This window comes from Sturnus vulgaris, chromosome 8 (genome assembly GCF_052056855.1).
Source record: "Sturnus vulgaris isolate bStuVul1 chromosome 8, bStuVul1.hap1, whole genome shotgun sequence".
Taxonomy (NCBI): Eukaryota; Metazoa; Chordata; class Aves; order Passeriformes; family Sturnidae; genus Sturnus; species Sturnus vulgaris.
The window spans coordinates 3,731,398-3,745,672 of NC_142250.1; the positions used below are offsets into that span (position 1 = coordinate 3,731,398).

Here is a 14,275-nt window from a genome sequence, read left to right on the forward strand (position 1 = left end):
GTAGTCAAATTTTGGTCCTCCATGCAATTGTTTCAATTTTTTAATCAGCTGTTTTTAAAAAACCCTCATCTTGTAAATAATTAGCTGTGTTTCTGCCCTCTGGCATTGGGAAGCCATTCCATCCCTTATAAATAACTCTGCCCCTCTGCATTTTCCCCATGGAATTCACTACTACATGTGTTTACCTGCTGCTTTTTCCTGCAGGTGCTGATGTGTCCTATGAGCAGCACGTGACTCACATCTCTCTGCGGGATGGGAGGTGGGAAGTCTCCAGGAAAACGGGACCCCCGGAGCAGTTTGATGTGGTAATTCTCACCATGCCTGTCCCACAGATTCTCCAGCTGCAAGGTGACATCGTGGACAGTAAGTTCAGACCTCAAAATCGCAGGTGTCTCACTTAAAATAGCATTTGAGCATCTTGTGAAGTAAAAAATGACACTCAGCAGTCTGAGCTGCTTAATTATTCCATCAGGACACGGTGGAAGATGATAAGAGGTGGGTAATTTCAAGGCCATACACGTCGTGTGTGACCAGTAACACCTTGGCATCATAAACATCTAAACAGATGAGTCAGTTTTGAATCTGATCTTCAATTTTTTTTGCTGACTTCTGAAGCAGGGCTTGCCTTTGTGCAGCTTGCAGATAGTTACTGAATTGGACAAGTTTTCTTGAGCATTTCTGTAAAGAGAAGTATTTTCATTACAACCTCTGATTTTAAGTTTTGTGCCTAAGTAGGCAAATACTCTGTAAGAACAGGACTTCTCTGTTAGTTGCTGTTTTATGAGACCTCCCATTTCCCCTGGAAAAAAAGGTGGGTCTGGCCCACCACTACTGAGGTGGTCTGGTTAATAGTGAAAGAAATAAATATAGAATAAGTAATAGCATAGAAAAATAGAAATAAAAAAATAGAAGAGAAGTAGAGAAAATGTTCTTTAGAGCTTTCCTGGGGTTCTGCTAGTCTGCATCTCAAGGCCTTCCCCAGCTGGCACTGATGTCTTTGCAAATTGTTTTTCTTGAGATAATTAAATCCTTTCTTGTCCAGAAAGCAGGCAGCTCCCCTTCAGAAAATGTAATTAAGGTGAACAGTTCATTTCACTTGCTCCTGGGAGAGCTGGAGCTGTCAGATGCTTCCCACAGCATCCTCTCCTCCTGTTCTGTGCAGAATTGACTTTTATCTGAGGGAATCCAGCAAGTTTTGTCTTCTCCTCCCCTTCTTCCTGTTTCTCTTCCCCTCTCTGCCTGTTCCCTGTGTGAGATCAGCTTCCAGATGTCCATCCAGCTGTTAATTCTGCATCTCAGGCAGCAGGATTGACTCGCCCTGCCCCAGAGTTCCCCGGCATTGGAGCCATGGGCATCTTTACCCCGTTTCTTTAGGCTAAGAACTAAGGGAAAGAATAGATGAGGAGGGTGTTGCAGATCCTGAGCAGGGTGCAGTTTCAGATCTGTTTTAGCTCACAGAGGGTCAGGTGCATTGCTGTGTGTCTGAATCTCAGCGTTGTTTTGGTTGCATGTTGGAGAACTGAGTTTTGTTGGCAGAGAAGGGAGCTTTTCCTGAATTCACCTCGCTTGGGATTTAAGATGCAATTTCATGATAGATGGATAGAAGGAATAGGTGTTCTCTCCCCTCCACACTGACGCTTTTTAGCCATTTGTATGTTCTGGTCTCCCAAATCCAGGGGCGAAATCCGGCGATTCTGACGGGAGCCATATTTGTGCATCCCCGGTAGCGATTCCAGCTGCTCCTGGAAGGGGAGGTTCCTGCTGCCTGTTGGAAACTTCCCTCTGGCTGTCACTGCGGTGAGAGGGCTGCTCTTGCTGCCGTGGGATGGAACAGGAGATGTGCAGAGCTGGAGGAAGGGGAGGGCTTCCACCTGGGTGGCCAGCAAGGGTCACGTGTGGCCACTCAGCCACGGGCGGGCGAGCGGCTTAAAGGGAAGGGGACAGGATTTGGAAATAAAGCTGCCTTCCCTGCTGGTCTGGAAGGCTCTTATTGTATAGAAGGAGGACTCTGGAGCTAAATGGAAGATGTGCCTGGGCAGTGTTAACCTCAGTTGCCGTTGTGGTTTGGGATGAGGAGTGATAAAACAGCCGAGTTTTGTCTGTCCTGCTTTTCAGCCTTTACTGCTTCGGTGAAACATCCCTGCCTTGGCAGCTTCTTCATCAGAGGCTTTTATGGGTTTAAGCCCTTCCCATATCCCCCGTGGTCTCTCTTCACTTGCCTCATCTGAGAGTGCTTCCAGGGGTGCCTTTTTGGAGCAGTTTAGCCAGGGATTGAAGTGCTTGGCTGGGGGACCTGTGCCAGGGCCCTCTTGAGCCACTTGGGTACAACTGGGCTCCCAGTTCCAAGCCTGATAAAGTTTTAAATGGGTTGTGATGGGATATTTCTGGCATTAATGCGTGGACAAAGGCTGCAGGAGAGGAAAGGAGCATGGGAATAGCTGGGTGGAGTAGGGGATGCTTTGGTCCCTCAGTGAGGGTTGGAATTAGCCTTTGACTTTTGTGTGTAAAAGAGCCTGAGCTGGAGAGTTCAAATGACTTGCCAGAGGTGGGAATTTACCCCTCCAGGATTTCACCATTTTCCTCTTTGAGGGGGGAGGTCTTTGGCCCCCCACGTTTGTTTTTTAAACAACTTTCACTTATTTACACGATATTTGGAAAATTAATAGTTTGAAATAACCTCTCAAATTTCACATTCAGTGGCAAAGTTGCTGTTTTAATACTTAAACTCGGCAGACTAAACTAGACTGGATAGTTTTTGTGTCCTTTGACCTCAGATGAGTGTGAACATGATGTCATTGTGAAGCTGTGTGCATTTAGGAGGAGACAGAATTAAGTGGCCTTTGGCAGCCTGAAATTACTATTTTATATGGGCTGTGGGAGAAATGAATGTTCCAGATTTACTTCTCTTGTGAGAGAAAAGCCAAGTCTTAGATCAATGGAGAAGTTAGTGTGTAAATATGCCCAATTTTTTAAAAGAGATATAAAACAAACAATGTAATAGTTTGTGTGTATATATATATAAAATTCACCTTAATTTTCAACCTTTATTCATTCCACAATTATCACATTCAAATAGATGCAGCAGTTGCATATTAGCAGCAGAGCCAGAAGTGCTTCCAGCACGACTTACAGTAGCTGCTGGATAAAGGGTTAACTCCTTGCAACATGTTTGGAACAACAATAGGTGGCAGCAATCAAATGATGTTTGGGGCATTCAGCTTGAATAACTAAATTAAATTCACTGCACTGATTTGGACTTTACATATTCTGGTAAAAAATTGGGGTTATGCAGAAGATAAAAGGGAAATGAATAAATCTTTCTGAGGTTTGTAATACGAGTTCAAGGAAAGGAATGAATTTATTTAATAGTAGGATCTTTGCAAATGAAAGGACAAGATTTTGCAAATGTTCATTGTCCAACAATATTTCAAAGGTGCTGGACTGTTATACAGGCTGCTGATGTTAGAAAAATCCTAGATTTATGTCCCAGATTCCATATGATCACTGAGCAATGTAGTGATCAGTTGGAGAAGCCTTCTTATCAGTTCTGTTTTTTAGTTTAAGGCATTTGGCAACATGGAAATTTAAGGTTGCAGCGATTTGCAGTAGTGGGGTTTTTTTGTGTGTGTGTGTTCAGAATGTTTTCATTATGTTGCTTTCCTTGGAATTTCAAATTACAGTTCTGCATGTTTAAGCTGCTAATAAAACAGGATGGCTTGGCTTTTGTTTGGAGCCTGACCTATTTTTTTTCCATCTGTGTGAATGTCCCACATGTTTTAAATAATACAAGCTGATGAGAAGATACAAGTGAAATAGGGCTGTATTTGCGTGGGAAGGCTTTATAATGGGAGTTAGGAAAGCACAACTCTGATAATTTTTCACGAGTCACAAGTCCTTGCTGAGTGAATGTGTTTATTTTTGGATAGCACGATGATAAATTCGGAATTCTGTGGTTCCAGTTCCAAGCAATCTAAGCAGGGCTTATCCAGCTTGGAGCTCTCATTACCTAACAGATCTGAAATGTCCAGTGTAAACATGTACACTGATTTGTTAGTTGCTTATCAGGGAGCTGAGGCCACAGTGTGGAAGTATTTGGGCTTTCTGGCAACACGAGGAGTTCTTGGTTGTGGTCCTTTTAAAACCTGTCACTCATCTGGCTGGAGAGCACCCTGAGGCTGTGGCAGTGGGAGGGTCTGTGGTAAATTGGGGTGATCCCCTGGGATGGGTGTGCCAAAGTTATCAGGGCTGCAGCAGAACTTGGAGCATCCCTGAGCAGGAAACCCTCCAGCCCTGCCTTGGACACTGCCAGGGATGCAGGGGCAGCCACAGCTTCTCTGGGCACCCTGTGCCAGGGCCTGCCCACCCTCCCAGGGAACAATTCCTTCCCAATATCCCATCTAACCCTATTTTCTTCCAGTTTGAAGCCATTACCCCTTGTCCAGGCCCTTGTAAAGAGTCTCCATCTTTTTTTTGTCAGCTCCTCCAGGCACTGGAAGACCACCCTGAGGTGACCCCAAAGCTTCTCCTCTCCAGGCTGAACAATCCCAGCCTTTCCTCCCAGCAGAGCTGCTCCGTCCCTCGGATCATCTCCGTGGCCCTCCTTTGGGAGGTTGTTTTTCTCTTGGCTGAGGATTTGGATTTGCTGGTGGAATGGTCTGACAGGCAGAGGGAGGCAGGAAGGAGAAGGTGGGACTGCACATCTGGGGAGCAGGGGAGTGTCTGAGGAGGAGCAGCTGCCACCAGAACCTCCCTGTCAGCCTTCAGAGCTCCTGGCAGAGCTCCTCCGTGTTCACTGCCTGCTGCAGCTCGGGTATAGCCTCTCTGAGGGAGTCCTTCTAAAAATAAAGGCTGCCAGAGCTGGAATTGCACATCAGGAGAAAAAAAAATCAAGTAGGCCGTGTGTATTCTTCAGTGTGTGTTTGACTTAGTCTGTTTTTAGGTGGGTTTTTTTTGTTTTTTGTTTCTTTTTTTTTAATATCTACAGTGCTTATAATGGGCTTATTCTGCAGTTATTGAGCACATTGGGGACCTATCAAACATGCTGATCCCAGTGACCCTCTCCATCTGGGAAGTGTGGGGATTAAACCCTATGTGTGTGAGCACGAGATGCCTGGAGAGGAGAGTGAAATCCAATCTGTATTAGATAAAGGGCTACTTTGCATTTTGGTGTTGTCAGCTGAGGCTGCCTGCCTTGGGTGGAAAGCTGAAACTCTTATTTGACACATCTCAGGGTGAAATAGAAGGAAAAAAGCCCGATGCAATTTGAGCAAAATGTGCAGCTTCTTGTCTTCAGGCTTGGTTCCCACTCTAGGAGAGTCCATCCTTTGGCCAGACCGGGGTGCCAGCTCTTAAAATGGAACCCTGCAGAGAGGGTGAGTCCTGCTCTGTCACAGCATCACCTTTTAGTGCCTGGAGACGTGGCAAAAGCATTTCCTCCAGCAATCCCTGCTCCTGGTGCTGCCCCACCTCCAGCTGCAGCAGCACAACCGCTTGTGGGACCACAGGCACACAGTCCCCCCGCCCTTTCTCCCCCAAAAAAGGGTGGGGGAGTTATTTTTAGCAGGCTGAGTGGTGTGATCCTCAGTTCACCATGTGGCCCACAGACTTGCTGGCACATTGTGCTCTTGCAGCAGGGGCAGGGGAGCAGCTCAGGGGCCGGCTGAGCCCTCTGAGTGCTGCCATTCTGCGGTTGGAGTCCTCAGCTTAGGTTTCCTGTGCAGTCCCCGGAGGGATTTCAGAGCACCTGCACGTTAAACTGGCAGCAGATTGTGCTGATTTAGCCGAGCTGGTTTGAGAAAAAAAAATTTATTTCTGACGTGTAAGGCAGCACTGCTTTTGTGTGCTGACACTTTTGAGTCTGCCTGACAATGGCTGGTTGTAATTCCTTGAACCTGGACGTGCTGCTCTTCCCGCCATTGCAGCCTGTGCTGGTTTGGCAGGGTCCTTCAGCACCAGGGCACTTGGTCACATCTTTATCTAGTGCTTCTTTAGCTCTTTTGTGTCATTCCAGTACCCAAAATGGAGAATGGGACCACAGACATATTGGATTGGTTGAACGTGAGCCTATGTGCACAAAGTTTTTTTTGTTTTGTTTTTTTTCTAGATAATAAAGGTGATGGTATTTGAGCACAGGACATACTTGGAACAGAACAAATAAATGCTCTGAAGTTTGTTTATCCCAACAATAAACACAGATACCTCTCAGTTTTTCCCAGTCTTTGGTTCTCTCCAGGGGTTATGTTCAGATGGGGAAATCTTTCCAAAGCTGCTTTTTGCCATGAGCCTAAAAGGAGGGGGAAAAAAGTTCCTTGCCAAAAAATGAAACCAAACTGAGCGATTCTGAAACTTCTTTATTTGTGTCTTGTGGGACATGTGTTTAATGACCTGGTGGTTTCTGTGTTGTAGGAACCTGGGATATGCTGTAAGATCTTATTCTTCAGGAAGTACAGTTAGGACATTTTTTACCAGCCTTGAATTCTTGAATTTTCATATCCTGAATCTAAAATGGTTTTGATGGTTGGTTTTGGAAAAGAGTGATAATGTTATGTGTCACCCCTCTTTTTGAATAAAATCCCCCTTTTTTTTTTTTTTTTTTTTAAGTGTTTCATGCAGGTTTTGTTTTTTGGGGAAAAGTTCTCCCTCTTTTCCTGTTACCAAACCTTCTGGGCACACTTGAGAGAGAGAAATTCGCAAAGGTGACCACAGGCTGATTTGGACTTTACAGCCTTCTTTTTAATGTGAAATCTGCCACTCAAACTATGGCTTTTAGAGAGCTGAAAACCCTTGAAAAGTCTGGTGCAGGTTTGCAAGCAGTCTTTACATTTAATTGCTTGCTTTGGGATTTATTTATTTTTTAGTGCTGCAATCAAGTAGGCAGAGAAAAGCCTTCACTGGACAATGTTTTTTAAATGTATTCTCATAGCTTAGGCAGTGCCTTTGGACTGGATGGGGTTTTGTGGATTTCTAGGGGATTTTTTTAATAGTTGCTGGCCACTCCCATCACTGTAATTGAGACCATTCTTTACAAAGATTATCTTTACCTCCCATGGACACGTCTGTGAACTTTTCAGTTATTTTTGTGGTCCACATCTGGATTAGAGCAGGGAGGAAAAAAATATTAATTTTAAACCTAATGAGGTTTTGGCTCCATTGAGTCAAACCTAAATTTCACATGGAGCCAAAATTTCCAGCTTTTCACACTTGGCTTCATAATTTCCAAGAATGTTGGTATGCTCTTGGGTTAAGGAAGGAATAATTTTCCCTCAGACACCTTTTGTAGAAATCAAGTTCTGTTCATTTTTCCTGAGCCATCAGGTGAGATGTTAGAGATGGTTTTGGATTTACCTGTGCTACCTTGGAGGCCTGAGTTTACTGCTGATTGCCTTGCTCTTCCTTTGGGTTTTAATTCCCTCCTCTACCCACCTTGTCAGAGATACTCAAAGCACTGTAACTATTCTTCAAAAAAGAGAGAGCCCTGATAGACTCTGTTCAAAGGCTGGTGTAATTTAAGGAAACAAAAGGTAGGGATAGGCTGGGTGAGAAATGAAGGTGTGATTGGTCACCTTAATTGACTTAGCTGATGAAGCACCCCCTGTTGTCTGCTGCCACAAATTATTTAAAGTGTAAAGAACCTACTGCCTTACCAAAATGGATTAAAGCTGTTTCTCCACTTGATTTATTCAACAGAACAAGGGACATGTAGATCAAGGTTTCCAGAGTCAGTCCTGCTGCACCAGTAGCCTCCAATTCTATTCCCAAAGTCATCTTTTAAAAATGCAGCTGTGCCCAGATGTGGCTGAGTGATGCCACCCTGCAAAGGCACAGAGGGTGAGTGCACACCTCTCCATAAAGCAGGATTTACTGCTCTCTTCCCACTGGATTTATACTTCAGGGAGAATGGGTGGATGCCTGTGGAAATCCAGGAAAGTAAATTTTATTCAGTGAACTGTGTGCAGGCAGCGAGTGGTTTAAGTGTCTCACAGGCTGTTAAGTGACTGCAGAACAACAAGGTGCTGGTTGGGTTTGTAAAGCACAAAAGAAATAGATTTGCTGTCTGTTTCCATGTCCATTTCCCTCTGGCACAGTAGGAGGTGTATTTAGGAACACTGATAAGAAATCTTTTCTCAGAATATATTCTGATTTAAGCCACGTTGCAAAAATAGCACTCACATTTACTAATGGAAATTATGCTCACAATTAACTTAAAAGCAGGAAAAAATACTAACTTTGAAATCACTACTTGTTTTCGAGTGGCTGAACTACAGCTAGGATTTGTGCCCAACTTCATGGAAAAGATGGGTCATTTTCCCTAAGACAGAATTTAACAAAAGCTTAGCTTTCTAGTTGGAAGAAAATGCCAAGTAATTCTTACTGAAACAAGGAAATTTGCCTGAAAATTTGGGTTCATGTGCAGACAATCACAGAATGGTTTGGGAGTGACCTTAAAGCTCATCTCATTCCACCCCTTGCCATGGGCAGGGACTCCTTCCACTCTCCCAGGTTTCTCCAAGCCCTGGCCTTGGACACTCATTGTAAAAATTAAATACTGACATTTCTTCTATCTTGTTAGCTTTTTACAAGATGCTGGCCCTTTGCAGACATTTTGTAAGGCATCAGATAGTAAATAACACCTTTAGATGCCAGTGTGAGTCTGCTTGCCTCGTGCTTGTGCTGCAGGATCCTGGCCCCGTTAGCATCTGCACACTTGGAAAGAGGTGAAGCAATAAATTACATTTCTGTGGTGCTGCCAGAATGCTTCCAGGAGGGCATCCTAGTCTCAATTTGTGTGCTGCTTGAAATACTGGGAGGGGTCATCATTATGGCTGTCTTTTTAAACTTAACTCCTCCAAGTTTTTGCCCCTTGGTTCAGAATTTTGTGTGATTTTCTCATCTCTCCCCTGCCTGTTGGTGACAGTCACGACAAAAACACCAGCAGGTATTTGGAAAATAAATGTAACACATCAGTTCTTTTTTTTTTTTTTTTTTTTTTTTTTTAATTTTTTAAACCCTCAGGAGGTGGTGAAATGCCTCAGTAATCCCACGGGGAAAGGGTCTGATAGTTCCTTGTGAGCAGTTTGGGGCTTGTTTGGCTTTGTTTGTCTCATAAGTGCTCAAAAACCTGTGGTAGTTCTGGAACCAGTCTAAGTGGGATCTTCAGGTGGTTTGCTGACCTGATCTGGGGTTTACATCAATACTGATTTTTAAGAGGTTTGGCTTTGTATTTTTTGAGCCTGCATAAAGCTTCTGGCAGTGGGACTGTGCTGCTGATCTGTTTGTTTTTATAGGCAGTTAGAGATGTTCTTATTTGGCATATTTAAAATTAGTATTAAATTAGTCTTTGTTCTTTTCTATTTCTTTTCTGTCATGTTGCCTTCAGCCATAAATCCTATCTCCCCACTTTTTGTGTGTGTGTTATCTCTTGTATTTTACTGTAAAGTCAAATGTCAAGGTACTTGGCATTAATAACGGTTTTTGGGGTTTTAAGGTTCAATTTTAAGTGAGTACTTGTGTGGTTTTTTATCTTAATCGTATTTGCAAGGCAGATAAGTCTGAACAGTGTTGGGTGACATCGGTATTTCTGCTTTTTTTTTTTTTTTTTTTGTTCCTTTGTCACACTTAGGTATTAGAGTCAATAGTCATCGTCAATAAAGGCATAAGCAATTTTCCAAGAAACAGTTCCTTGCAGCAGGAGGAAGGCAGAGTTTTGCTTTGGAACACAGCATTTGGTATGATGTACTAATAGCAAGGATTTTTTATTCCATCTGGTATCTTTTTTCAGCCTCTGGTAGGTTGCAGCTGATCTGTCAATAACTTTCAAGGAATCATATTTTTATTTTTCCCCTCCACTGTGTCACATTTTGAGCATTAGGATTTGTTAGCCGTGGCTTCCCTTCTTACAAGCTAAAGAAAGGAGACTGGAGAACCAGGTTTTTAAAGTCGTACACTTGATTGTGTGTCTAATCTATAAAAGTTGGCAAAACGATGGCAGAGGAGGGGCCAGTTGCAATCAGGTACAGCTTGTTTAATTTATCTGTGCTTCCAGAACATGTGCTCTGCATGCTTGGCTGCGTGTCTAAATCCTTTGGAAAGTCGTGACAGGAGAGACAGGACTCAAAATGAAAGAACGTGTGATAAAACAAAAGAAATAAACCAGACAAGACACCCAGAACATGTGATCCAGTGGAAGCCACATGAAACTGATTGTGGGCAGAGCATTACAAATGTACACAGCTTTAATTTGATTTTATTATTTCAGCCATCTCTGTTAGTGATTATGTCTTAGGTAGATCTGAATAGCAGGTGACGAAGCTGCTTGAGAAACAAGCAAAAATCCCAGTTACTAATGGAAATTTAGTCATTTAACAACATTTAGCTGTCAGAGCTCTCTAGTGGGGCTGTGGTTTGCATGACAGAGCAGCTTCAGCTTGGGGGGAAGCTTATCCTGCTTTTATCAGTGCTGATCACACAGATAAAGCCTGAGCAAGGTTTGATGAGGACTCCTGAATAACCTGACCCTTCAGACTTGCAGGCTTCCTTTCCCAATATTCCTTTTTCCATCATTGCACATCTGCAGCATTGGAAAGTGTTGCTTTTGGGTTTGCCTTTCTTCTTGAGAGCTACCTGAACAAGAGACCAGGTGAGATGCCAAAGGATAGGAGAAAAAAAGGTGACACACCTTTTTATACGTGCCCAAAATACCCAGTGCAGGCCAAGGGAGGAAAACTGCTCGTGGGAGAGATATTGCATAACTCAGAACGGGAAATTAAATATTATACAGAGAAAAAAAGTTGTGGCACTTCCCCTTTGGTGTGTTTTTGGTCACCGAAAGAAGTCCTGATACGAGGAAGAAATGGGGTGGTTTGTCTTTGCTCCCCACGTTCCTGTGTCAGCCTCCCTCTGTCACCAAGGCACGTCGTTTGGCAGAAAATAAGGAATGAAAAAGAAGAACATGGGTTCAGTTATTGTCACGCATGTCACAGGCATATTTTGCAAAATGTCACAAAGAATTAACAGAGTGGCTTGTTAGGTTTCATAGCTGAGAGCTGCACAGGGCATCATTAAAGTTGTAAATGTGAGGACAAATTACAGAACTTTCTAACCAGCTCTAGAATAAATCTGTTTTTTTGCTAGAACAGTGGATTAGTGATTTTTTGTTTGTTTGTTTCCTCCCCATCATCATGAGGTATCTGCTCTGAAAATCATTGAAGTATCAGACACTAAAACATCACAGGTACCAGCTGACACCAGTTCACAGCTGTTTCAAGGGAGATACAAGAGAAGAAGCCAAATCATAGAATTCTTCTTAATTTAAAATTGTCTTGTACATTCACCCTGCAGAATAAATAAAGAAATGAGTGTGTTTTTTATCAGTTTCTCATCAAACCTTTCTATAAATGTATTTGCATTCCCTTAGTCCTGCACGGGGGCCAACCTGAGCAGGCAGCAAAAGGGGAGAGAGATGAAGCTTTCCTTCTAAGAGCATATGGTTTTATTTAGAATGTGTTTCACAACTGTGACGTACAGAGACAGGGTTTACTTGTGCTCCACACTCCCACTCACCCACTCTGCAAGGAAAACTGCACTCAGGATTTTAATAAAAACAGGAAAAGTGCATGGGGGGAGGTGGAGATTTATTCTGTCAAACTGAGGATAAACTTGGCTTCACTAAACCAAAGAAAATTAACTTTCATGTGGTAGGGGGAAAAAAACCATAGCCTCTTGAGCATGCTGCTTTGCATGGTAGCAGGTGATTTCTGGGTGTAGAATAATGCTGTCTTCTCATCAGAAAATTCACTGGTGATGGCATGGGAATGCTTGGAGAGGAAGAGTGAGAGAAACTAGTCCAAACACAGATATTGCAGTGTGTGCATGGACAGAAAAATCTGTCCCTGAATAAAGTTACAGCTGTCTTGTTTTTTTTCTGCCACTTGGTGTTTAACTTAAAAAGGCTGATTAGCTGCAGGTCTGATCACATCCAAGGGCTGCATCTCTTGCTACTGCTAAAACATCTTTTTTTTCAAAATTGTTGGTTTGAAAGCTGTTTGCTCATGTTCCCCTTTCAGCCTCCTTTAACATTTGTGCATGTGACAGAACTGGTATAAAAAGGGAAGTACAAGTATTTCAAGTATAGATGTTGGTCTTAAACCTGGAGGCTTTTATATGGTGACAGTTTCAAAGTGTTGGGTTGTGGTAGAGGCACAGCGTTTGTCGTGTACCTGTGTGCTTCCCAGAGTATTCCCATTTATAAATCCAGGTCTTTTCAGATTTATTCAGTGCAAGTGCAAAGGTGAATTTTCTCAGACCTTCTCACACTCATCTATTTTTTCTGCAAACTTCTTTTTCTTCCATGGAGTGCAGGAGAACCAGAGTCTTCCCCTGGTCTCTTCAGCTCATGTGGGGCAGGATCATGATTTGTAGTCTCTCCAAAGCTGGGGAAATTCCCCATGGAAGCACACCGAGCATTCCAGACAGGATTTTTGCCACTTCCTGTGCAATGTGGACTCTGTTTCTCCATGAAGACAAAAGCCTTTGTTCTGCTGAGTCACACTCCAGAACAATAGACAGCTACAGAAGAGTTGATAGCTCTGTTTCTACTTCCAGTTTTGACTTGGAAGTTCTCCCCCGTACTTCTGTACTTATTTCTCTCTCTCTTTTATTTTATTTTATTTTATTTTTTTTTGGGGGGGTGGTGTTTTTTAGGCCAGGCTTGCAGTGGGGTTTAGCAGGCATGGTATTTCCTGAGCTCTGCTGTGGTTCTGTGGTTGAAGGGATCACATTGGCTGTCACATGCCTGCAGGTTCTGTCTCCTTCACCTAAAGCTGCCTTGGGAAAGAGGGAAGTGGAAGACAAGGCTCAGCTTTCACGAGGCCAGAAGCACAGCATCTCCCAAGGGGATGAGTAATAACAAATTGTTATTTTTGAGGTGCCTCCTTCCCTTGTTAGAGTGCTTTGAGATGTAGCTGACAGCTCCTTGGGACACACCTGAGGGATGCAGGATCAGGGTAATAAATAACAGGATCTGGTCCATGAAAAAGGCTGTGTGACAAGGATGGTATGATAATGGCTGCATTATTAGGAAATAATGTTATTATGAGGAAATACGATTTGACTCTTTGGTAACATTGCTAAAAATTGATGGGGGTGTTGCTTAGTGGCAATTACAGCAGATTAGAAGAGAGTGTGAGTGTGGGAAAAGGGCTGGGGGTGGGAGAACGGGAAAAGGAAGGGCCCTGTGGGTGTCACCTCCAAGCTGCAGAGCCCAAATTTTGGGCTGGTGCTCGCAGCAGGATCACAAAGCCTGTGATCCTGATGTGAAATCTGTGTGGTGCTGTGGTCACTCAAATCCTTCTCCCTTCCCTGGAGGCTGGGAGCAGCAGGGAGGGAAACCCATGGTGAAATAAAACCCCAGATTAAGGTTTGATGCTTTAATCCAACGTCTGCATGGAGTGGAGCAGATTGCAAATTATTCCCAGAGGAGATTTTAATGGGGTCTTGAGGGCTTTATCAATTTCTTTTTAAAACTTCTGGCACCTCACCTTCTTTTGTTGCAGAGGCTGCTTGCAGCTTTATAATGTTATGTGTTTAGCTCTAGGAAAATCTATACTTGGAGAGGGTTTTTTCCCCTATCAACATTATTAGTGGGGTTTAATTAGAATTATTGCTCACAATACTGATGGGCTAAGCTGATTGAAGCTCTCTGGATCAAAACACAAGGGCTAGCTTGGACTACAATAAAGAAGCAAGGTTGTGTTCCTGTGGGAAGGTATTTTGAGCCTCTTCCTTATCTCTCTGTCACTTAGATCACATTCTTCACCAGAAAAACGCCCTGCAAGGTTTGGCACGTGTTTAGCTGCAATTTGGGGTATTGTTTTACTCAAAAATTCATTTTAAATTGAGTGCCTTCAGTTGTTTGAGATGAAATTGGTAGGAGGCAACACTGAGTGAGTAAATACGAATTCCTGGGTTTGGGTAATTATCTTGTGAGAAATTCGGTAAATGAAAAAAAAAAAAAACCCTGCAATAAAATTCGGGAACTATCCGTGCAAATTAAAAAGAAAAAAATCCCCACATAAAGAAGAGGAAATAAAATATGGAATCCCTGAATTCAGGAGTAGAAGGAAGAAGTGAGAAGCAGTCAGCAGAAAAAAGGCTGGTTATTAAAATTAATGGAAAATTTGAGCATCTGATAAAACCCAGAAGGATTTGCCAGGATGTGCTGGATATTTACATGAATATGCAGCAATGCCTTCTCAGAACCCTGATGAGATGGGGGTAA

The 14,275-nt window shown here is 43.1% G+C and overlaps 1 protein-coding gene across 4 annotated transcripts in view; it reads left to right on the forward strand.

The window, feature by feature from the left end:
• RNLS (renalase, FAD dependent amine oxidase) overlaps positions 1-14,275 on the forward strand; it is a 52,758-nt gene that overhangs the window by 1,503 nt on the left and 36,980 nt on the right. For all 4 annotated transcript variants that reach the window (XM_014882282.2, XM_088168727.1, XM_088168730.1 and 1 more), the window contains one exon: positions 205-363. In XM_014882282.2, coding sequence (XP_014737768.1) covers positions 205-363 — 159 coding nt within the window. The remainder of the gene's footprint in view (positions 1-204; positions 364-14,275) is intronic.